The sequence below is a fragment of the Eleutherodactylus coqui genome, chromosome 4, assembly GCF_035609145.1.
Source record: "Eleutherodactylus coqui strain aEleCoq1 chromosome 4, aEleCoq1.hap1, whole genome shotgun sequence".
Taxonomy (NCBI): domain Eukaryota; kingdom Metazoa; phylum Chordata; class Amphibia; order Anura; family Eleutherodactylidae; genus Eleutherodactylus; species Eleutherodactylus coqui.
The window spans coordinates 268,534,790-268,562,080 of NC_089840.1; the positions used below are offsets into that span (position 1 = coordinate 268,534,790).

General features: G+C 46.4%; 2 protein-coding genes across 2 annotated transcripts in view; both read right to left on the reverse strand.

Moving 5' to 3' along the window:
* LOC136624981 (alpha-2-macroglobulin-like) overlaps positions 1-22,361 on the reverse strand; it is a 68,463-nt gene extending 46,102 nt beyond the window's left edge. The window contains exons 1-4 of the mRNA XM_066598907.1: positions 22,329-22,361; positions 21,159-21,308; positions 18,704-18,871; positions 17,996-18,074 (exon numbers count right to left, since the gene is read on the reverse strand). Of these exons, the coding sequence (XP_066455004.1) occupies positions 17,996-18,074; positions 18,704-18,871; positions 21,159-21,308; positions 22,329-22,361 (430 nt within the window). The remainder of the gene's footprint in view (positions 1-17,995; positions 18,075-18,703; positions 18,872-21,158; positions 21,309-22,328) is intronic.
* The window catches only part of LOC136626339 (ovostatin-like), a 206,366-nt gene that overhangs the window by 146,321 nt on the left and 32,754 nt on the right, over positions 1-27,291 (reverse strand). The window lies entirely within an intron of this gene.

Below are 27,291 nucleotides of genomic sequence, written 5' to 3' on the forward strand. Positions count from 1 at the left end.
AGCCTTTCTTATCTACAAGTCTCTGCGAGCAGTAAATTACCCCTAGGTATCAGCGCGAGACAGCGGGTTACTTTTTTCCTAGTCACAGCATAGAGCCTCCGCTATCTACAAGTCTCAGTGTGCGGTGAATTAAGGCCCAGTTGTCATTACTGTACAGTGGGGTAATTTACTTGGCCCCTGCTCTATTCATAATCCGCCATGATGAGGGGTAGGGGTCGAGGACGCGGGCAAGGACGCGGAGGTCCAAGTGAGGGTGTGGGCACAGGCCAAGTTCCTGGTCCAGGTGAATCGCAGCCGGCTGCTGCGGGATTAGGAGAGAGGCAAGTTTCTGGGGTCCCCAGCTTCTTATCACAATTTATGGGTCCACGTGGTAGACCTTTATTACAAACAGAGCAGTGTGAGCAGGTCCTGTCATGGATGGCAGAAAATACATCCAGCAATGTATCGACCACCCAGTCTTCTACGCCGTCCACTGCTGCAACTCTCAATCCTCTCGCTGCTGCTCCTCCTTCCTCCCAGCCTCCTCAGTCCATGAAAATGACACATTCTGATGAGCAGGCAGACTCCCAGGAACTGTTCTCGGGTCCCTGCCTTGAGTGGGAAAAAATGGTTTGTCTCTCACCTGAGGAGTTTGTTGTGACCGATGCCCAACCTTTAGAAAATTCCCGGGGTCCGGGTGATGAGGCTGGGGACTTCCGGCAAGTGTCTCAAGAGCTTTCAGTGGGTGAGGAGGACGATGATGATGAGACACAGTTGTCTATTAGTGAGGTAGTAGTAAGGGCAGTAAGTCCAAGGGAGGAGCGCACAGAGGATTCGGAGGAAGAGCAGCTGGACGATGGGGTGACTGACCCCACCTGGTTTGCTAAGCCTACTGAGGACAGGGCTTCAGAGGGGGAGGCAAGTGCAGCAGCAGGACAGGTTGGAAGAGGCAGTGGGGTGGCCAGGGGTAGAGGCAGGGCCAGAGCGAAGAATCCCCCAACTGTTACCCAAAGCACCCCCTCGCACCAAGCCTCCGTGCAGAGGGCTAGGTGTTCAAAGGTGTGGATGTTTTTCAGTGAGAGCGTGGACAACCGACGAACAGTCATGTGCAACCTGTGTTGCACCAAGATCAGCCGGGAAGCCACCACTACCAGCCTCACCACCACCAGCATGTGCAGGCATATGATGGCCAAGCACCCCACAAGGTGGGACGAAGGCCGTTCACTGCCTCCAGGTCACACCACTGCCTCTTCCCCTGTGCCCCAACCTGCCACTCAGATCCACCCCACCTCTCAGGACACAGGCACTACCGTCTCCCGGCCTGCACCCACACCCTCACCTCCGCTGTCCTCGACCCCATCCAGCAATGTCTCTCAGCGCAGCGTTCAGCTGTCGCTAGCGCAAGCGTTGGAGCGAAAGCGCAAATACGCCACCATGCACCCGCACGCACAAGCTTTAAATGTGCACATTGCCAAATTAATCAGCCTGGAGATGCTGCCGTACAGGCTTGTGGAAACACAGGCTTTCAAAAACATGATGGCAGCAGCGGTCCCGCGCTACTCGGTCCCCAGTCGACACTATTTTTCCGGTGTGCTGTCCCAGCCCTGCACCAACACGTCTCCCGGAACATAAATCGTGCCCTCACCAACGCGGTTACTGGGAAGGTCCACTTAACCACGGACACATGGACAAGTACTGGCGGGCAGGGCCACTATATCTCCCTGACGGCGCATTGGGTGAATTTGGTGGAGGCTGGGACTGAGTCAGAGCCTGGGACTGCTCACGTCCTACCCACACCCAGAATAGCGGGTCCTACTGTGAGAGGGTGAGACAGCCTCCAATATGTGTACATTGTTCTTGTTACTGTAAATAGTCCACTACTGTGTGTTTTATTATTTGTCCACAAGAGGTCACTGTTCTGCAGAAAAGATTTTGGTGAAGCTGTGAGGTGACAGGACCATGGTAGCCTGTGATTGGAGCACCTGTTGCCTGGTTACAGCGTGCGCAGGGGAGGAGAGAAAATTAAAAGCGTGCGTACACTGTGAGGGGACAGTTGGTCGAGGAAGCCATCTGAGTGGAGCTACGGAAGAGGGAAGGAGGTCGTATCCTGAAGGGACCTGAGCTGCAGCGGATTCAGATTTCGACCAGATGCCCGCTGGATGGGAGAAGACTTGCTGCCGGGGATGTTACTGAACAACCGGAGCGAGACTGGCTATTGTTTGGGCAATACTGGATGCCGCTGAGGAAGTGAGAAACGTCGCTCCCCGGTACCGCACACTCTAGACTTTTTGGCTGATCAAACAGCAGACCGGTCTACGTGCACGCAAGACACCAAATTTTGGCGCCAAGTTACTTGGGACTGCATTTTGGCCTGTAGTTAGACTAGTTAGGGTTATGGACCGTGTCAGGCCACACTTCAGCCGTCAGTAAGAAGCTTCTGGAGAACATTTACCTGGCTATATAGCCGCTGTTCTTTATACATGTTCCTTATTGTATTGGGTCTGGGGGGATATGAGTCAGTGTGTGTAAGTCTGTAAGCTGTTGTGCTACACCGCCGGTACTCAGATCACTCTCCCTTTCCTTTGTTCCTTATTAGCGGTATTAATAGGTAACAAGGGGCCAGTTTATTTAGGCCTGCCCGTTAGGTAAAAGCATAGTTTATTATAGTAGCGCCCTTTGGGGAGTACAGCGCTGTACAGCACAAGGGCCTCAGCCACCTGGCTGAGTGTATGTGAGTTTTGCTGGGTTACCCATTGTTTGTGGCCACATGGGCCCCAGTGCTTTAGTAAAATTCGGTTTGCACCTGAACTGGTGTCAGACACGTTTTCCTTGTTTATGACTTCGCTGTATCCTGGGGAGCCCACCCCGGTACACGGCTTACACTACCTCGGTGCTGGTATCTGCGGCGGTCTATGCCACCTCCTCTAAACCCTCCCCCTCCTCCTCCCCCTACGCAACCTCTACCTCTCAATTAAGAAATGTGAGCAGCACATCGCCAGCAGTTGGTGTGGCACGGCGCGACAGCACAGCGGTGGGCAAGCGTCAGCAGGCCGTGCTGAAACTACTCAGCTTAGGTGACAAGAGGCACAAGGCCAACGAATTGTTGCAGGGTCTGATAGAGCAGACCGACCTCTGGCTTTCGCCGCTGAGCCTTCAACTGGGCATGGTCGTGTGTGACAACGGCCGTAACCTGGTGGCGGCTCTGCAGCTTGGCAGCCTCACACACATGCCATGCCTGGCCCACGTCTTCAATCTGGTGGTTCAGTGGTTTCTGAAAAACTACCCGCACTTGCCTGACCTGCTCGGCAAGGTGCACCGCATCTGCGCACATTTCCGCAAGTCCACCACGGATGCTGCCACCCTGCGCACCCTGCAACATCGCTTTAATCTGCCAGAGCACCGACTGCCATGCGGCGTGCCCACACGGTGGAATTCTACGCTGCACATATTGGCCAGGCTCTATGAGCAGCGTAGAGCAATAGTGGAATACCAGCTCCAACATGGGCGGCATAGTGGTAGTCAGCCTCCCCAATTCTTTACCGAGGAGTGGGCCTGGATGGCAGACATCTGCCAGGTCCTTGGAAACTTTGAGGAGTCTACCCAGATGGTGAGCGGCGACGCTGCAATCATTAGCGTAACCATCCCGCTGCTATGCTTGCTGAGGAGTTCGCTGCAAGGTATAAAGGCTGACGCTTTGCGGTTGGAACAGGAGACAGGGGATGACAGCATGTCGCTTGATAGCCAGACCACCCTCATGTCTATATCTCAGCGCGTTTTGGAGGAGGAGGAGGAGGGGGAGGAGCAGGAGGAGGAGGAGGGTGAAGAGACAGCTGGGCAAACTGCAGAGGGTACCCATGCTGCTTGCCTCTCATCTGTTCAGCGTGTATGGCCTGTGGAGGAGGAGGATCCTGAAAGTCATCCTCCTAGTGAGGACAGCTATGTCTTGCGTACTGGCACCCTGGCACACATGGCTGACTTCACGTTAGGCTGCCTTTCTCGTGACCTTCGCGTTAGACGCATTCTGGCCAACACGGTTTACTGGGTGTACACTCTTCTTGACCCACGGTAAAAGGAGAACCTTTCCACTGTCATTCCCGAAGAGGAAAGGGCCACGAGAGTGATGCAATACTACAGGGCCCTGGTGGACAAAGTGATGCTAAACTTCCCATCTGACAGCGCTAGCAGCAGAAGGCGCAGTTCTGAGGGCCAAGTAGCAGGGGAGACACGGAGATCAGGCAGCATGTTCAGCGCAGGCGGGGGAACACTCTCCAAGGCCTTTGCCAGCTTTATGGCTCCCCAGCAAGACTGCATCACCACTCCCCAGTCGAGGCTGAGTCAGAGGGAGCACTGTAAATAGATGGTGAGGGAGTACATAGCCGATCGTACCACCATCCTCCGTGATGCCTCTGCTCCATTCAACTATTGGGTATCAAAGCTGGACATGTGGCATAAACTTGCGCTGTATGCCCTGGAGGTGCTGGCTTGCCCTGCCGCTAGCGTCTTGTCAGATAGGGTGTTTAGTGCAGCTGGGGGAATCATCACGGATAAGTGTACTCGCTCACAAAGATGAACAAAACTTGGATTTCTCCAGACTTCTCTTCTCCACCGGCGGAGAGCAGCGGAACCTAAAGATTATTTTCGCTGCAACCGCAGATAAAAGCATTCTTCTCTATCACCGGAAAAAAAGGGGTATTTAGCTTTGTTAATCTGTCTATGATATTAGTCCTCCTCCTCCTTAAACATCTTGTCATCACACCGAACTGCCAAGTTTTCTGCTGCCTAAAAGGTTCATCTAACAATTTTTTTCCAATTTTTCAAAGTTTCAAAAGTATTGATACTTTAACATGAACCAATTTTTGGAACAGGGCTGCCTCCAGGCTGTGTTACAAATTAAACCACAGGGAGCTGTATCTTTAAAAAAAATTTTTATGGGTTTCACCTGCCCTCACGGTTGAGCAATTTTTCAGGGGTACATTTGTACTCTTGGTACACTAATTTTTCTGGCCCTCGCCTATACTGTTAACTAACTAATTTTTCCGGCCTTCGCCTACAGTCATGGTACCCCAATTTTCAGGCGTTCGCCTATACTCTTGCTACAGAAATTTTACTGGGGTCTGACTATACTTCTGCTACAGAAATGTTACAGGGGTCTCCCTATACTGCTGCTACAGAAATGTTACAGAGGTCTGCCTATACTGCTTCTACAGAAATGTTACTGGGGTCTGACTATACTTCTGCTACAGAAATGTTCCTGGAGTCTGCCTAAACTTCTGCTACAGAAATGTTTCAGGGGTCTGCCTATACTTCAGCTACATAAGTGTTACGGGAGTCTGCCTATACTTCTGCCACATAAATGTTACAGGGTCTGCCTATACTTCTGCTACAGAAATGGTACTCGGGTCTGTCTATACTGTTACTACAGAAATTTTACAGGGGTCTGCCTATACTGCTGCTACAGAAATGTTAAAGGGGTCTGCCCATACTGCTGCTACAGAACTTTTACAGGGGTCTGCCTATACTGCTGCTACAGAAATGTTACTGGTGTCTGCCTATACTTCTACTACAGAAATGGTACTGGCGTCTGCCTATACTTCTACTACAGAAATGTTACTGGGGTCTGCCTATACTTTTACCACAGAAATGCTACTGGGGTCTGTCTATTCGTTTACTACAGAAATGTTACAGGGGTCTGCCTATACTTCTGCTACAAAAATGTTACAGGGGTCTGCCTATACTGCTGCTACAGAAATGTTACAGGGGTCTGCCTATACTGCTGCTACAAAAATGTTACAGGGGTCTGCCTATACTGCTGCTACAGAAATGTTACAGGGGTCTGCCTATACTTCTACTATAGAAATAGTACTGGGGTCTGCCTATACTTTTACTACAGAAATGTTACTGGGGCCTGCCTATACGTTTACTACAGAAATGTTACAGGGGTATGCCTATACTTCTGCTACAGAAATGTTACAGGCGTCTGCCTATACTGCTGCTACAGAAATGTTACAGAGGTCTGCCTATACTGCTGCTACAGAAATGTTACAGAGGTCTGCCTATACTGTTGCTACAAAAATGTTACAGGAGTCTGCCTGTACTGCTGTTACATAAATGTTACTGGGGTCTGCCTATACTTCTACTACAGAAATCGTACTGGGGTCTGCCTAAACTTCTACTACAGAAATCGTACTGGGGTGAGCCTATACGTTTACTACAGAAATGTTACAGGGGTCTGCCTATACTTCTGCTACAGAAATGTTACAGGGTCTGCCTATACTTCCGCCACATAAATGTTACAGGGGTCTGCCTATACTTCTGCTACAAAAATGTTACTAGGGTCTGCCTATACTTCCGCCACATAAATGTTACAGGGGTCTGCCTATACTTCTGCTACAGAAATGTTACTGGGGTCTGTTTATACCTTTGCTAAAGGAATGTTCAGGGGTCTGTTTATACTCTGGGTGCACTAAATCTTCCCATCACGGTGTTTTACCTATCTGGCACAAAAAATACAGTGAGTGACTAGGCCAGAATTGTAGGCCGAGGTCAAGTTGCTTGGCGGGGTGAAATTCTCCAATGGTTGGGCACTCTGATTTCATCCTGTGTAATACCATCTTTGTGCACTTACAGCATAGGCGAGCTTAAGGAACTCAAAGACTTCCCCTTGCAGTGTTGAGCTATCTGTGTTGGGACACATGGATTTCCCATTGCTATGTAACTCAGGGCACCTTGGGTCACACAAGGTGGAGGCTGGGACCGAGCCTGACCCTGGGCCCGCTAACGTGCTTCCCACACAGACTATAGCGGGTCATGGTGTCTTGGCCTTGTAATGCCACCTCCTCCTCCTGCTTGGGGTCAGGGGATCAGCACTGGGCATCATGTATTTTCTAACGTGTTACCACAGTTATCTGAGACACTGGTTTGGGCCAAAGAAGAACAGCGTTACGGCATTAATGAGACGTTCACAGCAGTACTAGCATCGAAGTCCGCTCTATGCCCACGATTGCTAAGGGTGTGTGCAGAGGCCTATGTCCTCTTTGGGTTCCTTGGACTCGCCTTCCTTGGACTCGCCTTACAAGGCCACCTCCTCCTGCTTGGGGTCAGGGGATCAGCACTGGGCATCATGTATTTTCTCTTGTGTTACCACAGTTATCTGAGACACTGGTTTGGGCCGAAGAAGACGAGCGTTATTGCATTAATGAGATGTTCACTGCTGTACTAGCATCGGAGTCCGCTTCATGCCAGTGATTGCTGAGGGTGTGGGCTGAGGCCTATGTCCTGGGGAAACTGCAACTGTGCCAGGTTGGGCCTGTGGAACTTCTTCCTCGTTAATGCAGTCTTTGGAACGGTGAAAGCAACCGCAACTAATTTAATGAGATGTTCACAGCTGTACTAGCATCGGAGTCCGCTTCATGCCCGCGTTTGCTGAGGGTGTGGGCTGAGGCCTCAGTCCTGGGGGAACTGCAACTGCGCCAGGTTGGGCCTGTGAAACTTGTTCCTGGTTAATCCAGTCTTTGGAGCGGTGAAAGCAACCGCAACTAATTTAATGAGATGTTCACAGCTGTACTAGCATCAAAGTCCGCTTTATGCCCACGATTGCTGAGGGTGTGGGCCAAGGTCCTTGGCAGGGTGTAACTTTGCCATGTTTGGGCGCTCTGATTTCTTCTTCTGTTATACCATCTTTGTGCACCGACAGCATAGGCAAGCCCAAGGAACTCAAAGACTTTCCATTACGGTGTTGACTTTTGAGCTATCTAACACCTACACAGAATGAATTGTGTGGGGACACATAGATTTCCCATTGCTATGCAACTCGCGGCACCTTGGGTCACACAAGATGGAGACTGGGACCGAGCCTGACCCTGGGCCCGCTCACGTGCTTCCCACACAGAATATTGCTGCATTATGGAGATGTGTGGAAGTGCTGGCACCTAAGTCCCCTTTATGCCCACATTTTCGCCTCCTGAGAATTTTGCGACGGAGGTGGCACGGGATTGGAATGATGATCGTAAGTCAATTTATCATCGATTCTCAACAGCATTGTGGGCTTTCGCCCCCCCCCCTTTCAAAGAGGGGCCAACCCTCTGCAGTGTGTGCGTCCGGTTCCTCCTCACTGCAGATGCACTTGGAAATAGACATGAGGGTGGTGTAGCTATGAAGCGAGTGTGTGGCATGAGGGCAGCTGAAGGCTGCGCAGGGAAACTTTTGTGTGCGCTGTGGACGCAGGGCCATGCGGGGGGTTGGACAGCATGTAACCCAGGAGAAGAGGCAGCGGTGTGACCACCAGGCAGTGATTGTGCTTGGTTGCAGGTAGTGTGGTGCTTTGCTAAGGTGTGCCTTGCTAATAAGGGTTTGTCCGAAGTAAAAATTGTTAGGGGGGGGGGCAGACTCTTGCCCCTATTGTGGCTTAATAGTGGGACCTGGGAGCCTGAGATGCAGCCCTGCATGCTGCCCCTGCCCTTCCCTATCCGTTTCTGTGGTGTTTCCATGACTTTCTGATGTTTTCCAGAGTTTCACAAGTGAAGACCTATCCGGAGCATCGGTCATATACAAAAATGCTCGAGTCCCCCATTGACTTCAATGGGGTTCGTTACTCGAAAAGAGCTCCCAAGCATCGCGGAAAGTACGACTCGAGCAACGAGCACCCGAGCATTTTGGTGCTCGCTCATCTCTAGTTAAGAATGATGTGGAGAAGGCCAAACTTTTAAATTCCTATTTTGTATCTGTTTTCTCTTAGAAAGTTGATGGAACATCAACTGATCTTCCCTGTGCTATTGGGGGAATAAAAGAATGCAGGCTATCTGTAAGCAGAGAGATAGTGAGCGAACACTTAGCTGGCTTAAGTGAATTCAAGTCTCAAGGTCCAGATGAATTACATCCTTGGATACTAAAGAAAGCAGGAGGTAATTGCTGAACCACTCGCCATAATCTTTGAAAATTCCTGGAGAACAGGAGAGGTCCCAGAAGATTGGAAAAGGGCAAATGTTGTCCCTATCTTCAAAAAAGGGAAGAAGGTGGATCCAGGAAACTACAGGCCTGTGAGCCTGACTTCTATACTGGGAAAGATCTTTAAACAAATTATTAAACAGCATGTATGCAAGTACTTGAATGAAAATGGAGTAATTAACCAGAGCCAGCATGGGTTTGTAACAAACAAGTCATGCCAGACTAATCTAATTTCCTTCTATGACATTATCACTGACTGGGTTGATCAGGGTAATGTGGTGGATAACGTTTAGCTTGACCTTAGTAAAGCATTTGACAAAGTATCTCATACCATACTTATTGAAAAAATGACCAAATATGGGATTGGCAAGGCAACTGTTAGGTGGATTCACAATGTTCTGAGTGATCATACTCAAAGAGTGGTCATAAATGGCTGCACATCCAAGTGGAAGAATGTATCAAGTGAGGTACCACAAGGCTCTGTCCTAGGCCCAGTGTTGTTCAACATTTTTATAAATGATCTGGAGGAGGAAATTGATGGGAAACTGATCAAATTTGCTGACGACACTAAGCTAGGAGGGATAGCTAACACTAGGAAAGAGAGAGAGGGTATTTAAAAAGATCTAGAAAAGCTTGAACAGTGAACAGCGACTAACAGAATGGTATTTAACAAGGAAAAATGCAAAGTCCTACATCTGGGCAAGAAAAAGGAAAAAAGCACATACAGAATGGGAGGAATTGAGCTAAGCAGTAGCACATGTGAAAAAGACTTGGGTAAACTAATAGATTGTAGACTGAACATGAGTCAACAATGTGATGCAGCAGCCAAAAAGGCCAACACAATTCTGGGATGTATTAAGAGAAGCATAGAGTCTAGATCACGTGAGGTCATTATCCCCCTCTACTCTTCCTTAGTCAGACCTCATCTGGAATACTGCGTTCAGTTCTGGGCACCCCACTTTAAAACAGACATAGACAAACTGGAGCAAGTTCAGAGAAGAGTTACCAAGATGGTGAGCAAATCATGTCCTATGAGGAAGTGTTAAAGGATCTGGGAATGTTTAGCTTGCAAAAAAGAAGGCTGAGAGGAGACTTGATAGCTGTCTACAAATATCTGAAGGGCTGTCATAGTGCAGAGGGATCAGCCCTATTCTCATTTGCACAAGGAAAGACTAGAAGCAATGGGATGAAACTGAAAGGGAGGAGACACAAGTTAGATATTAGAAAAAACTTTCTCACAGTGAGGGTGATAAATGAGTGGAACGGGTTACCACGGGAGGTGGTGAGTTCTCCTTCAATGGAAGTGTTCAAACAAAGGCTGAACAAATATCTGTCTGGGGTGATTTAGTGAATCCTGCACTGAGCAGGGGGTTGGACTCGATGACCCTGGAGGTCCCTTATAACTCTATCATTCTATGATATTCAAATACTATCTGAGCTGTTTGACCGAAAGGGAACCCGTTACCAGAAATTTTACTAATAAGTCACCACCATAGTGCTGTTGTGCACGTTCAATCCATTACACATATGTGGTTTTCTAAAAACATAGATTAAACGTAATCTCAAATTCTTAGGTTTGTTTTTTGGTGCCCTGTATGTAAATGGCCAGTCTCAAGTCATCTAGGTCAGGGGTGTCAAACTCATTTTCACCGAGGGCCACATCAGCCTTAGGTTGACTACTCACTCGAGTTTTTTTACCTGCGAAATTCGCAGCATTTTTTTTCTGCAGGGGTCTATAGGACTTGTAATGTTAAAATCGCGATCGCGCAAAATCACCATTTACCGCGATTGCGCGGTAAATTGCTATTTTGCGCGATCGCGATTTTAACATTACAAGTCCCATAGACCCCTGCACAAAAAAAATGCTGCGAATTTCGCAGGGAAAAAAAAACTCCAGTGGGTAGTCACCCTTTTGGTTGCCTTCAAAGGGCCGATTCTAATTGGTAATTGTAAGACAGTATAGTAAAAGTGAACCCCACAGTGGCCCAATTGGTAATAAGGTCCTCCATAGTGACCAGTGGCGCACACAATTTTTTATATTATATATATATATACACACACACACATATACACACACACACTATTATACATATATATATATATATATTAGACAGCCGCACGCTATTATACACATACACGCGCACAGCGCACGCTATTATACACATACACGCGCACACAGCCGCACGCTATTATACACATACACGCGCACACAGCCGCACGCTATTATACACATACACGCACACAGCCGCACGCTATTATACACATACACGCGCACACAGCCGCACGCTATTATACACATACACGCACACAACCGCACGCTATTATACACATACATATACGCACAGACACACATTATATATTATATATACACACACATATACATACACTCACAGGTGCACATATATATATATATATATATATATAATATATATAAAATCACACACACACATACATACGCATACAAGGACACTTCTGCACTTTTATACACATTTTTATACTTAACTGCACTGACAGGTATAGCAACTGCGCTCAGTCTTTCTTGGGGCCCTCCTGCATACTTGGGCCCCTGGTGTCTCCCCAGGCCTGCAACCTTGAACAGAGGGAGGGCCAGTGAGAGGAGGTCAGTGCTGACCAGGCTCTCACCCTGTAGCTGCTCCTCCTCAGCGTCGCTCTCCTTGCTGCAGAGATCATGTTCTCTGCAGTCTTCTTCCCTCCTCCGCGGCCGTTGTCAGTGTGCTATCGGCACTCCTCTATTACTGTCTGTACTATACAGAACAAGCCAATAGAAGATCGCCTACAGACAGCAGCATGGAGGTGAGGGAACTTACTGCACAGCCGGCCGGCCGCAGAAAATAAGGTGGCGGGCCGGATTCGTCCCGCGCCTTGTGTTTGACACCTGTGATATAGGTGGTGCCTAAAGCTCTCCTAATCTCTGTGCCAGCAGTCTGATCACACTTCCCCCAACTCCCGCCATCAGTGCTCATTGCATGTGCCGTGAAGCCTTCTTGCGCAGTGAAGTGAGGTTGGTGTATACGGCTTGTTTCACTGCGCATGCACAGAAGACGCGAGCAGAGGGTTGCATGGCACATGCGCATGATCTTAGCGCTATTGATATCAGGAGCCAGGGATAGCAATGGTCTAGAGAAGGGGGCATAATGGGTTGGCTGCCATAGTGACTTATGCACCACCCGGATGACTGGAGGTCGGGCATTTACATAAAAGGCATCAAACAAAAACAGTAAAAATTTAAAGTGACTCTTATTCTGTGTTTTTAGGCTGGGTTCACACAGGGCGGATTCCCGTCGGAAATCTCGCGGTTTGGCCGCAGCAAAAACCTCGAGATTTCCGCCGGGAGAACCAACGCAATTTAAGCCGCGGCCGCTTGCTTTTCCGTTGTGGCCGGCGCTCCCATAGAGGAGAGCGCGGCCGCGACGAAAATAAACAAAAAAGGAAAGGTAAATAGACATGCTGCATCTTCTGAAACCGTGGCTGCGGTGGCCGCAGCCGCGGTTTCAGCCTGACTTACCGCAGTGGATTGGCCGTCCCGTGTGGACGAGATTTCTGAGAAATCTCGTCCACATGGCTGGCTAATCCCGAGATTAGCGGCCGCGGGCGGATTTGCCGCGGTCAAATGCCGCACGGCAAAGCCGAGGCAAATCCGCCCTGTGTGAACCCAGCCTTAGGGTGCCCACCCACTAGCGTTTTTTTACTGCGAAATTCGCAGCGTTTTTTTTTTTCTGCAGGGGTCTTTGGGCTATGGGACATGCAAAGCTAAAATCGCGATCGCGCAAAATCGCGATATCGCGGTAAATCGCGATTTTGCGCGATCGCGATTTTTACATTACAAGTCCCATAGACCTCCTGCAGAAAAAAAAAACCTGCGAATTTCGCAGTGAAAAAAAACGCCAGTGGGTGGGCACCCTTAAGCCTCCTTCCCACGAACGGATTTCCGCCGCGTAATTCGCGGCGAAAATCCGCTGCGTTGCCCGCAGCAATTAGGTTCTATTGAACCTAATAGCACAATGCTCACGATGCGTAATTCCAGCGCGGAATTACGCACCGCGATTTCTCCCGTCCTCACCCGCAGCATGCTCTATTTTCTGCGGGTGAGGACGGGCTGTACGCACTGACGGCTTCCATTGCAGTCAATGGAAGCCGTCCGTTCCCGCTATCTCCCGCTGTAACCAGCGGGAGATAGCGTGAAAAAACGCTTTCCCGCCCACCGCCGCGCGTCATATGACGCCAAATGACGCGGCCGGCCGCGTCACGTGACACGGCCGGCCGTGCACGTGACACGGCCGGTGACGCGGCGGTGGTGGGCGGTGACGGGCGGTGACGCGGCGGTGACGCGGCGGTGGTGGGCGGGGAAGCGATTTCACGCTATCTCCCGCAGGTAAGTATAGGGGCTCTGGGGGGCGCCGTGAAGGGCTTCACTGCGTAATTTTACGCGGCGGACCCCGTCACGCTCGTGGGAAGGAGGCCTTAGACAAATACTTGTATGTTATGCATTGGACATGTTGGAGAGCGCTATGGCTTAATGGTGAAATTTCTGGTGACAAGTTCCCTTTAACACAATGTGACCTTTGTCCACAATCGGTTTGCTGTGTACCTGTACACCATAGGTCTGCTCTGTATCAATGCCCTCAATGGCAATGAAATTGTAAAGAATTTGTATGTATGTATATGAGAACGAGGTCCGAGTGCAGACATAGTGTCTCCAGTAACAGCGTGACTCAGCAGATCCATTTTTAGCACAATAGAAATATAGTAATTTAAGACTTCCCTAGCATTACTCATTTTTTGGCCGCTTTATATGTCCCGAGTACCTTGATTAGGGAGCATTTGGAAAACCCAGAGCCTCCTACACCACTTATTAATATTTCCCACTATGTGTGGGAGTATACACCAAGCATCCACCCCCCTCATTATCAGGAGGCAGTGTGAGTGGGTGTTATATTGGTGTCCTGCACAAGTGTTATTGGCTCCTCCATTTGGTAGTCAGCTACCTGCATGGTGAGAGGAGGATGCATCTATATGCACTCCTCAGTCAGTAAGTAACGGCCATTTTCTGTGATTGTTTTTAATTCTTGATTTCCCCTTCTGTGATGCATTTATATTAGTGTAGGGACCCACTACAACGCAAGGAACCGTGAAGTGGTTAGTGGGCTCATGTATCTTGGCCAACATCCAACCAATGCCTTGCATTTATTATCTATCATTCACATGCAGTGTGGCATTAAGACTCCAGGGGGAGCCCAGGGTGGCAGTACCAATGTGGTTCACTGAAGTAAATGCAGGGCAACCCGCCGAATTATCATGGCGTCATTAATAGGTTGCTGGTCTGCATGGTGAACTACATATATCAGAATGGTTTGGCACCCTGTATCCACTATGTGTGGGAGTATACAGCAAGCATCCACCCCCCTCATTATCAAGAGGCAGTGTGAGTGGTTGTCTTATCGGTGCCCTCACAGGTGTTATTGGCTCCTCCATTGGGTAGTCAGCTACCTGCATGGTGAGAGGAGGATGCATCTATATGCACTCCTCACTCAGTAAGTAACGGCCATTTTCTGTGATTGTTTTTAATTCCTGTTTAATACCTGTGGATTGGGGAAAATATACCCAGAAAATGGATGTTCATAATATTTCCCTAGGGACTTCCTATGGGAAAATAGAACCAAAATAAGAATTATGGGACACATTTACCAAAAGGTTTGCGCCAGTTCCAGGCGTAAAAATGTTGCAAATTTTTGTACAAGCAGGTACTTGCGCAAAAATGTTAGACTTTTTTCCTTTTTGTGCCGGCCCCGTCACTTTTTGGAAAACTTGGTGAGGCTTGTCAGAGAGGGGCGGGGTAACTATGACCAACGTATTTATGTATAATTTACACCAGAAATTGGCATAAATTTTAACAGAAATGTACACCAGGTCAGACCTGGTGTAGATTTCTGAGAAGGTGCATGGAGCTGCCGGGATGCGCTGAATATATGAAGAGGCCTGCGTAGCAAATACCAGGCTTAGTAAATTTCCCCCTAGGTCTTTAAAACTGTGTTTTTGTGCGTGTCATCCACCTGCCCTTCTTACATGATCTAGGAGAAATAGGGGTGGCTACAACATTTAAAAAAATATGATGCAAGCCAAAGATCATTGCTGGAATTCAGAAGATTGCAATCGAATTGCGGAACTGTCCAGGTACTGCAGTGTATCTGCTTATGTCCGGGTCTGTGAAAGGTCTGGTATTCTTTTTTTATTCCCTTTTATTTTTTTTATATGTCTATTTTATATTATCTTTTGTTACTTTTTGTAAGCATTTCATCTTTTACACTAAAGCTTAAGACTTTACTAAGTTCAGTCCTTGTTACACTAACAGAGCCGAGAGCCCATGATGGAGTGTTACTTTTCACTTTTGGAGCACAGTGAGTGCCCATGTATCTTGGATCCTACTACAATTTAGGTATCTGACCTGCCTTACAATAAAATGGTCAGGGTTGGCACTATGTTATTTTTAGGCATGTAGGCCTGTGTTGGGATGTGATCTATGCTCCGTCTCGCAATAAGTAAGGGATTCAGGGAATTCTGTAGTGCCCACATCATGTGCTGAGAAGGCCACAGTAAGATTGACTAGTTTTTGGATAATTTCATAACTTATCCAGTAGTAACAGTTGAGGTGGGCGATGTGGTTTTGAAATTACATTTTTTTGTTCTCCAAAGTTTTCGGGATTCTTTTCTGTCCTCTCCACAGCACCACACACTGAGGGGTAATGAGCTGGGGGAGGATAGTGCAGTATACAAGCCTAGCTCTGATTGGATGAGACTAAGTCTATCATCGCTATGCTTGATTGTTGTATCAGTCTCTGTCTCATCAGTGCATAGCACACTACCCAGCTCACCTGGTCTCAACCACAGTCTATATCCCCCATCTTGCTACTGATGCCCCTCTAGCTTGATATTAGCTTTGTCCACATGGACAGGGCTAATATAAATTCTGTGATTCTGATGATAATGATGAGCTATTTGAATACATTTACTTTTTCAACCCTAAGTGACAGCATATCTTGTAATCCAGAACTGTATTCACATCTCTGCTGGTTACCATTGGAAACTGTCAACAGCTTGTTGACAGACATGCTCTGAATTGCATAGCTAAACTCATTGTTTACAATTCTGTCCGCTGGTTTGTATTTGAGGAGACATATTTTTTACTACAGAAGATTATTACACAGAGCCTTGTATAAAGATTTGCCAAAATGCAAAGCAAGAGGTACTGGTGCAATATACATTAGGAGACAATACAAAGATCTCTTCCATGATGTATTTATACCCAGGACTGCAATGATAACAAGAGGCCATCCTCTACGTCTAGAATGCAGCGTCCTGTAGGGTGACCCTGGACACATGGCATACGCTTTGGAGCTGGGAGGGCAAGATGCTGGCTTGTCACGGCGGCACTTACAACGCTCCCTTCTGGAGGGACACACGTAGTCAAGGCCAGGGCAGTGCTGAGCACCTTCCGGACACCCGCGGCATGGGGATTCCCAATAAACATGAGAACAGGTGATGGGATTGTCATGGGTGACGCCACCATTCCACCACCCACCGGCATGAACATTGGCAGGGAAAATAAATGAGCCACTGACCGTTCTAGAGTACCTCAGGTCCCTGGGAACGGTCAGGGCCTGGAATAACTTTACTCAATGTAACTTCTGCAGTATACAAGGCACAATTTAAAGAAAGGACAGTGCAGGAAAATGAATAGACTTGACCAGTAGTACCTCCACATGGCGATCCAGATTTCAGATCACCCGTGCGTGACAGACAAATGGGTGTATCTCTACGCGTCGATCCAGACTTCAGACGGCCGCGTAGGAAAACATAGACTTAAACAGTACCTCTGCACTGGGCCTTGATACGCACTCACTCACGGTTGCTCTCACTCTCGTTCTGCTCAGGTGGGGCTCACTCCTTTCTCCTCACAAGCACATCCAAACTGGGAAATCTCTCTTGTTTCTCCATGCTTCACTACCTGAGGGCTGAAGGTGCTCCCATGTAGCTGGATCTCCCGACTACCACTCCTAAAGACATGAAACTCCTTTTCCTCTCTCAAACACTCACATTTATAACCTCACTCATACTCCGTGACAGGATAAAAATGTTACATTTGCAGACAGTAGCTCATACTTTAACAACATTAACCCATCATACACTGCAGCTGTGCAATACACATAACAGAATGACAAGACAGTTTTGCACAGAGTATCCACATAAAACATACATGTATGACATTATGGAGGGGGGCAGGAAGACATGTACTGGGCCACTGCAAGAAGAAAGCAGGTTCCATTACCAACAAAGAAGGGGGTTCTTCACCGTAAGAGCAGTGAGACTGTAGAACTCTCTGCCTGAGGACGTTGTGTTGGCAAAATCCATAGAGGGGTTTAAAATGGGACTAGATGTCTTTCTAGAGCGCTATGATATTACAAGATAAAGACATTAGGTGACGAGCGGGTTGTTGATCCGGGTCTTACAGTCAGGTAGGAACTATCAAAGTTTGATCCAGGGATTATTCTGACTACTATTATGGAGTCGGGAAGGAATTTTTTCCCCGAATGGGCTAATTAGCTTCTGCCTATTGGGTTTTTTCCCTTCCTCTGGATCAACAAGGAGGCGGGGGGGGGGGGGGGGGTTGAAACGGGCTGAACTGGATAGACATTGTCTTCATTCAGCCTAACATACTATATTACTATGTATATGTCCCCACCAGATGTATGGGTGGAGACATGGGTTGTCCACACACAGTTACAGGGTAACTCCTCGCTCTGCTCCACTGCTGTCCACCGCTGTCACTGCTACCTCCACTATCAACCCCGCTTTGACAGTCAAGCAAGAAAGCAAGCTGTGTAGATGCAGTATGCGGAAAAAGTTGGATTTGTGAGCATCGAGCAGAATTCTGGGCTCTGACGGGTGTCCGATCTGGGTGTCCATGTTAAATATTATGCTAATCACCTCTACATTAATATTATGATCGGCATGCAAGATTAATGAATTAATATGAAATTAATGTAAATATTTTTACCTGGATTGACATATGTTGGCGGCGGGCACACTACAGGCTTTCTCGTATTTAGGTTTGTCCCAGCTATTAAGCTTTTATCCTAAAAGAAAGAAGAGCAATTAGAGAAGTGAATAGTGTAAAACTATTTGGGAAAAAATATATCTTTAAAATAGTTTTTATTGCTTTTTGATTGTTTAGATAATGTCATAAAACATGAATTTGGGGGGGGGGGGGGGGGGTGGAGTTGACCACTTTTCTTCCCAGGTGCCGGTGGAGAGCTTCTGCATGGCTGGTCTCCATTGAAATCCATGAAATTTATGGAATTCACCAAATGGTCTTTAAATTTTGATAACTTCCCTTTGATTTAGTTAATTCTTTTGCTTTATACTGGCAACTGTGAAGAAAATCAGCCCATCTCAGGATATCTAATGGCTGCTCTATTGCTAGGTACTATGGCATCTAAGGAAGAGATAGCAAAGGCCCGACATACTCCCCCATGCAGGACTGGTAGCCCACATATACCATTCATATTGGAATTTGTAGTTACAGTCTATATATTCTACTAATCATATACATGACTGGCCTTAACTTTCATGCCTTCTGGTATTTTGAATCCTACCCAAGTTTCCATACAAGAGCCTCCAAACTGTACACTGCAGCTCATATAGTGTACCTATACGGTGCAAATACAAAGATGTACTTCATTCTGTGGAGGACAATACTACTTACCTTGAGGTTATTGTAGGTGTCTCCTTCACTATCACTATCCACAGGAACATAATAATTTCCCTGATAAAATATCAGCGTGTTTGGATCCTCACATGGGGGTGCTGGCTCTTCAACATTGAATTCTCCAATCATATATCCATAGTACCAGTTCTGCAGAGCGTAATATACCTGATGGCAAAATGTAAAACAGGTTAATGACAATAAGAAAACCATAGTACAAATAAAAGGGGAAAAAAATGAAAGTTTTTCTGATGACTGGCCACTTCATGATCGCAACTGACGTTAGGAGCCTACAAGATCATGGGAGTATGAATAGTACAAATGAAAGTAACATTATTATCATCATAGGCTCATAAAATGAAATACCGTATATACTTGAGTATTAGCCGACCCTAGTATAAGCCAAGACAATAAGTTTCACCGCAAAAAAACTGGAAAAACTTATTGACTCGAGTATAAGCCGAGCTATACTCGAGTATATACTAGGTAAAAAAAACCTCCATACTCGCCTCCCAGCCGGCGTCTGTGTCGGTGTGACAAGCTGCTTGATTTCTCCCCGCTGTCATCCCCTATTGTCCTTTCTGCTTAGCTCTGTCAGTGCTGTGTAAGTAAGCGCTGTGATTGGATTGAGCGCCAGCCAAATCACAGCTGGCGCTCAATCCAATCACAGCGCTTACTTACACAGCATTGACGGCAGGGGATTTGAAAACCGAGCAAGGAGATGACAGCAGGGAGAATTCTAAAGCAGCTTGATTGGCTGTGAATGATCGAGCACCAACTGTGATTAGCTGACGCTCAATCCAATCACAGCTCTTACTTACACAGCGTTGATGGCGGGGGATGACAGAGCCGAGCAAAGAGGATGGCGGGGGATGACAGCAGAGAGAATTCAAGCAGCCTGCCACACCGCCGCTGGAGACAGACGCTGGCTGGGAGGTGAGTATGGAGGGTTTTTTTCAAGCCTTCCCTGACTCGAGTATAAGCCGAGGGGGGCTTTTTCGGCACAAAAAAATGTGCTAAAAAACTAGGCTTATACTCGAGTATATACAGTAATTCTGATAATCAGCCCAACAGCCACAATAAGTACATGCCTACATACTATAACATATACTGATATCACTAACAAAGGGCCCATACACAGTAGAGTTTAGTCATCGCAACCCGTCATAACAACCCTCTAATGTGTATGGAGGCACCTTAATTTTCCCACAACAGATGATCTTAAGGGAAAAAAGGATCAGGGACACTACATTTCAAGGCCTGATCCATTTGTTTCCTGAGTGAAAAGTCCTCAGAAGTTTCTGGCTGCAGCTTAACTACCTAAACACATGAACACTCAGTCTAGATAAATGTTCATGTGCATGGGGAAGTCATGGAAAGAGCTATTAAAATGATTGTTCATCTGACAGTTCTTGAAAGTGTATGGGGACCTAAAGCATTGACTACATCATACTAGAAACTAGTAGTAGTCCCTAGTTCTCAGAAGGGACAAGGTTTCCCATCTCTACAGGCGCTACAAAGTTAGTGCAAAAGTTTGTTAACTAGTTTGAAGTAGGAGGCAAGTGCCAATTTAGTTCTTAAGTAGACATAATAGTGTGGTGACCTGACTCGGTGCCTTAAAGCAGGCCCATTATGATTTTAACTCTGGGACCCCTTCTGCTCTAGTTACCTCACTCCTTTCTGCATGTTTTATAGGGTAATACCGGTATAGTTAAAGGAGATGTCTTATTTAGAAAATTCATTTTCAGATTGCCTAGTTGGAAATTCTGAGAGTCAAAAGATTTAATTCCTCATTTAAAATCCACATCTATTAGCTAGATCTGAGATTGGCTACAAGATCTTTTAGCTCTGCAGGAACTGACATACCCAGTGATATTAATGGTCTGTTTATCTAACGCATGGACAACATGCAATGCTTAATTTCTCCTGTGGGAGTGCTACAGAGCAATGGAAGACTTGCTAGCAGGTTTCCCTGCAGGATGATGGGTGTTCTAACAGCGGAAAACCCTGTGATCATCTTATCATCCTGGAACCCTTCTAATAACAAGGAATTGTCCCAGTCTTACAATCAATAAGTGTGAAAAGGGTCTAATATTTAAACTGCAAATACATCATGGGGCTCACATATAAAAAAGTAGAAGTGGAAGGAAATGTCAAAATACTTAAAACTAACAATTCTGTAGTTTGGGGGTCACCCAATAGAAATCATATGAAGGCAAAATTTATAAGCCAACCATTCAAAACGCTAACAGCCCTACATGATGTGTTCAAAAGGATATATCATAGTGATAAGACTATGTTCACACTAGCACCATGGCCTCATTTTTAAATAGCAGCTATACCCCAATGGTGTATTCATTGTGATCCTAACAATCAATAATGGACCCCATTGATTTAATAGAACTCATCAGGGTTCAGAGATTTTTTAAGAGCAAGAATAGCGCCGTAGACGTACTGTTTCAGGTGTCAATCCTGTGTCTGGGTTAAGAAGAAGAATACTAGAGTCAATCACTTTGACTGCACACAGAGATCCTGGAGATGCTGATATCTGTAGCTCAACATTGGAGGCTGGAGGTCCAACCACGTTCGAGAAACTAAGAGATACCTAAAATTGAATGCAGAAAATATTTTCAGTGAAGCCATATAATACATTGTCCACATCTACTACTGTACATAACAAAACCTTACAGTTGGGATCAAAAATGTTTTGTACAGATGAATGCTGTCCATCGCCAGCTGTGCCTCTCTTCACCTTTCCCGTTTGCCAGTCGTAGCCATTTGCACCTGTTCTCTATTCTGTGTGGTAGATGCTGAATTTTTGCTGCTTCTGTCAGGGCATCAGCATGGCCAATCTGCCTCTTAGAGGACTACAATGCCCAGCTTTCATGGTTCTGGCCAATCCTGGTCTCACCCAGGTTATTTAAGGTACGCTTCGCCACTGGACGGTGCCTGACTAATCGATTTTGTTAGGTTCTATAAAGGTGATGTTGTTTAGTAACTGACTCCTGGTTTTGACTTGTGTCTCTTCACCCTGCTTTCCTGACTTCTCTCCTAATGTCTGCTTGTAACTTAACCATGATTTCCTGATTGCTGCCAGCCCTGACCCTCCGCCTCTCTCCATATATCTATGGACTCCATCTAACTTGACCCTAGCCTGTTATAATTACTCTCTCCCTGTCTATATAGGGCCGCATTATGGTGCCCTTGACCTGTCTGTGTCAGTTTCTACTAACTCTTAATCTAATTCTTGGAGTAGCATCCTGGGGGCTCTTGCTACTAAGGCCAGTTCCCTCTAAAAGGTATTAAATGGTGAAAACTAGGGGACCCCTAGGCCTTATAGCCTAAAGTTAAATCAATCAGTGGCATAAAAGTATGAAATAGTTGGCTTCTCCTTACTCAAGACTTTCTAATCTCCATTGTAATTTAGGAGTTATTCCTTCCTCTTAGTTTACAACAGGATCCTCATCTCTTGGCAAGAGTGGAGAGTGGTTGTAAAGACCATCTTTCTCACTTTCCCGAGGAACTGACCTGTCCTGCATTACACAGTCACTCTATTGATGTGAATGAGTGCTGGGTAATTCTTCATTTCTCCTGTGGTAGCGCTGCAGAGAAATTAAGCACTTACTTCCAGGTTTCCCCACAGATAACAGCTGATCATGTTGTAATCAGCTAATCATCACAAAACCCTTCTAATAAGCAGAGATTGGCCAAAGTCAGCAATCTTTTAATGATCATTACCAAGATGTCATAGAAAGTTGAGATAACTGCAAGTTCAGTCAAGAAATAGTCACGGCATATACATATGGGAAGAGGTAAAGTCTAAAGACCTGAATTCTTAGAATTCAGAAATAGGGTATATGTATGGGTTTTCCAAATTGGACTCATTTAAGACCGAAAACATGTAAACTCTTGTCACAGTCATTGTACAACAGTGAAGCCATCATTTGTCTTGACGTTTCTATTGATGGGAAATATGTGACCCTGCCCTATCACACTTTTACACATTCCTACTATCTTCGGACCCTTGTCAAACAGAAGTCTTCTATATGCAGGACAATCCCTTTAACATTCTCTGGGGCTATTTCAACACCCTTACAGAAAACCTCTTGGGTGTCACTGGACCCAATCAAACCCAACATGACCGTTGTGACTACAATCTTTTCTGCTCCACATTTCTCCAACTTTTTTCAGTTTTGTGCCTACATTATCACTGATTCTATTAGTCTAATGTTGACTGTTTCATATGTTGGATCTCTACTAGTCCTCAAAACATCTTTGTACATTATGTCGTGGTCATCAGGTGCTGCAAAACATTTCAACCAAGATACAAAAGAAAGACTAAAACGGATCCCGCCAGGCATGAAGAATCATTCTACATTAAAAACAGTCATCTATCAAATCAAAAGTTTTCATGTTATTAGCATTGTACTGGGAGTTCTTAGTATTACCCGTCTGACCTACATTGTTTTTGAAGCAGGGTTCGACATTCAGTGAGATGGTGTCTGCAATGAGCTCTTTTTTTAGAAGCATGTACACAATGAGATCCGCTTGGAAGGCGATTTTCGAAGTTATTGGAAGGTTGAAACTGAATGTCCCTTTCATACCTGTAAGGCAAGAGAATACATTTTAGAGGACAGACCCTCTCCTGTCATTAACAGCAATTAATTGCTGTATATAGAGCTCACAGGGCTGTAGTATAAGGTGGGAACACTGTTTGTTTTTCCCCTCACAGTCTAAAGCTGCTTTGAGCCATTCACAAGAGCTAATCCCACCCCCTACAAAAGGTCCTAAAAGTTACTCGGCGCCCTGAGTGGCCTATAAAAAGCTTGTAGCTGCATCACAGTGATGCATCAGGGTGTGGAGTGTGGAGGCGCAGAGACATTGAAAGGCAAGGGGCTATATGAGCTAAGGTGCTGTTGGAAGTATCAGAGGGTCATATGAGACACAGTATCCACAGAAGACAGAGCCAAGACTTGGATGAGCAGCTCAAGGGCTGCTGCACCACAGGTCAGAGACTGCACACTAGGACCACAGACTAATGTCTGCTTGTAACTTAATTATGATTTCCAGATTATTGCCAGCCCTGACCCTCTGCCTCTCTCCCTTTATGTATGGACTCCATCTAACTTGACCAGGGGCTGCTGCACCACGAGACAGAGACTGCACACTAGGACCACAGAGGCTGCTGTAGTGTGGAAAAGGAGAGGCTGCTGCTACAAGAACTATGAGACTACATTTGCAACGAGATGGCCACAGAGATTGCTGTGTTGACCGACAACTGAACGCATCATGCCAAAGGGAAAGAGAGACTGGATTTGCCCAACAGAGATCCCAGACTAAGATTTGAAAAAGGACCGCTGATGTTTTGTCAGCATCGGGTCCTCCATAAAAGCAGAACATGTGTAGCAACTGTTTGGGACTACATGGGCCTGCTTGTAACGATACTAATCAATAGGACACTAGTGGATTCCGGCTCGAACACCTAGAGCATGGACTGAGACTTTACCGTAACCGAGCCTGGGACTTTTGGGGATTTCACTTGTGATTTACAAGTGAAGACAGTTGTTGGGTTATTTATGGCCTGTGTGCAGATAGCCGCAAGTACTGATTTACCAAAACCTGTTAGTTCGCTCTGACTAGAGATGAGCGAATATACTCGTTTCGAGTAATTACTCGATCGAGCACCGCGATTTTCGAGTACTTCCGTACTCGGGTGAAAAGATTCGGGGGGCGCCGGGGGTCGGGGGGAGGCGTGGCGGAGCGGGGGTAGCAGCAGGGAACAGGGGGGAGCCCTCTCTCTCTCTTCCCCCCACTCCCTGCTGCAACCCCCCACTCACCCACGGCGCCCCCCAAATCTTTTCGCCCGAGTACGGAAGTACTCGAAAATCGCGGCTTGGGGCGAAAAAGGGGCATAGCCGAGTAGGTTCGCTCATCTCTAGCTCTGACACATGTGCTAGGCAAAATGCTGCGATTTTACTTTTGTTTTCGGCCACAGGTTCCTGCGGCCGACAGTGGGTTTTAGCGCAGCCCTCCATTGTAATGGGTGATGAGGTGTGCACTGAACACGAAAAAAAATAAAGCAGACAGCACTCCAAAAAAAAAAAGCGCATTAAGGCAGATATAAAGTCTAACCCAGAACTTTGTAATCTTCAGTGGTAAAAGGTTAGAAGTAGCTATTTTCAATTATTTATAGTCGAATAATAATATGAAAGGGTATGCAAATGGGAGATGGTAGAGTGCCACTGCAGCACCAGCTACTGGTAGAAGGTAGCTTCACTATAAGTCAATGTCTGTCCTTCTAACGGGCCTTACAACATGATACAGATATAAGCCAAGCCAGAGAACTGTCCAGAAGGAAAAGATATTCTTGGTCAGACAGTACATTCCTGACTGGTTGAGACGCCTGGGAGACCACCAAGTAGGTGTGAGAAGACCTACAGGTCATGCAATGCTCCTCTGGGAAATTTGGCATGCAAATTATCTTTTCCTTCTGGAGAAGCCTCTGGTTTGGTTTATATCCCTAGCCATGTTACAAGGTTTGTTAGAAGAAGGCTGGATATAGAATTTTGGGGAAGCTACCTTCCAATAATTGGTGCTGCAGAGGCATTGTACAAATGCCAAGTGTGAGGAGCAAATTTCCCAGAGGAGCATGTATGGTCTATAAGTCTTCTTCCAACTACTTGGCACAAGAAGAAACAGTACCCCTCTTGACCCTGTAGGGCTGGGTTCCTAGCTTTCAAATCTGTCCAAGGACAAGATCTGCATGGGTCTTGCATGTTCTGCTGGACAGGCTTCCTCTGAGCACCACAGTTGAATCACTAATGCAAAACCCATCATCTGCTGGTGCATGCCACATTTATGTTGTTAGATTGCAACAGAAAAACATTCTTTCTATATGTCTCCATATGAAATTAGAGACATAAGGAGGTACGGAATGGCTCAAAAGATTCCCACCATTGATTATACAGCAAATCTGAAGCATTGAGTACTCACTTCACGTACCATGGCTACTCACAAAGCATCAAAGCCCACGAAAAGAAGACTTACCATTAGTTAGCGGAACAACTTGATTTCCAGACTGAACAATCCGTTTTCTTGCCATAGTCTATAAGGATATGACGTATATATAGTAAAGGCATTATAATATAATACCGACATTCCATAAATCCAAAAAAATAATCATTATTATTGCTATAAATCTTCATACACAAGGCAGAGATGTGCGCACAGAGCCTGTATGAAGGCACACAGAGTCCCTCCTGAGATGTAAGGAAGTGTGGTTTTGGCCCCATAGACGTCTATGGGTGCTGATTTACAGCCCAATAGAATTCTGAGCCCATATGGAGACATAATGTGTTCATGAAGACTAAGGCTAGAGATTAAAGGGTTTGCCTCTTATGAGACAACCACTTTGATAGCAATTGCAGTCTCATGTAGTTCATGCCCCTAAAAACCCATCTCCAGAATCTGCACTTTTTTTTACTGTGGAGACATCAAAAACTCTTATTGTTGCTCTGATCACTTCTGTTTGACTACTGTATGTCTCATCACTGCCAGCACTGTGGGTTCTAAACTGACAGGCAAGAGTTAATATCTTCTCTCCTGGCTAGTTAAGGTTAATTAGTCCTGCAGCTGTTAGCTGAGATGGTGGCTGGTGATTGACAGCTCTGTTAGCCAATCAGTTTCTTCCTAGTCCCTATATAACCCAGCTCTTCCTATCTTGGAGTTGCTGGTTATTTTTCAGTTGTTCTGGTCAAGTCAGCTTGCTTAGTGCTCCTGTCTGTAGTCTGGCTCCTGTCTTCTGGTTAGTGCTCTGTGTTCCTGTTTGTTTTGTATTCTATGTGTTATGTTTTATTTGTTGCCAGTTTCTGTTTGTCCCTGGTTTTCTGTACTCTAATTTCCCTCTGACCCCGGACCTGTCATCACGGAAGAAGTGGGGTTGTCCCTTTCAGGACGGGTGCTCTGCTGTGAGGTAGGTTGTGCCGGAGAGGTTCAGAGTGCCCCACTCTGATTGTTACCTCTTGTTTGTATCTGCTCTTGTGTGCAGCCACCTGTGTAGCAAACTAATACACCTATCCTGACTGCTCCAGTGCCGAATCTCCACATGGTTTTGTCAGCAGATCAGGAAGAATGTAACGCTGCAACTTACTATTGATTGGTCTTTCCCTTGCTAAACTCTTCCTTCTCCAATCTATACTAAATGCAGCAGCCAGGTTCCCCTTTCTATTCTAACTGCTGCAATGATGCCTTCACCGCTATGCCATTCGCTGTCAAACTACCCTATGTCTCCTCCCTCATCTCTACTACCCTACCTAACCCATCATCTCTGCTTCATTAACAATCTCAGACTAACATTCTCCATAATCTGAACATTCCACTGCCTTTCGTAAGGTTTTTCTTAAGCTGCACCAGTTCTCTGGAATGCGCTACCCCAGAAGTTCAGGTTAATCACAAATATCTAGTTTTAAGTGTGCCCTAAAAATGCATGTCTTTAGGAAGGTCACTTACATCTCCTAATCTAAGACTTTTCCGTTTACCTAACCTTTACACTCTCCCTCAGAAATTGATCTCTTCATCCTACTGTATCG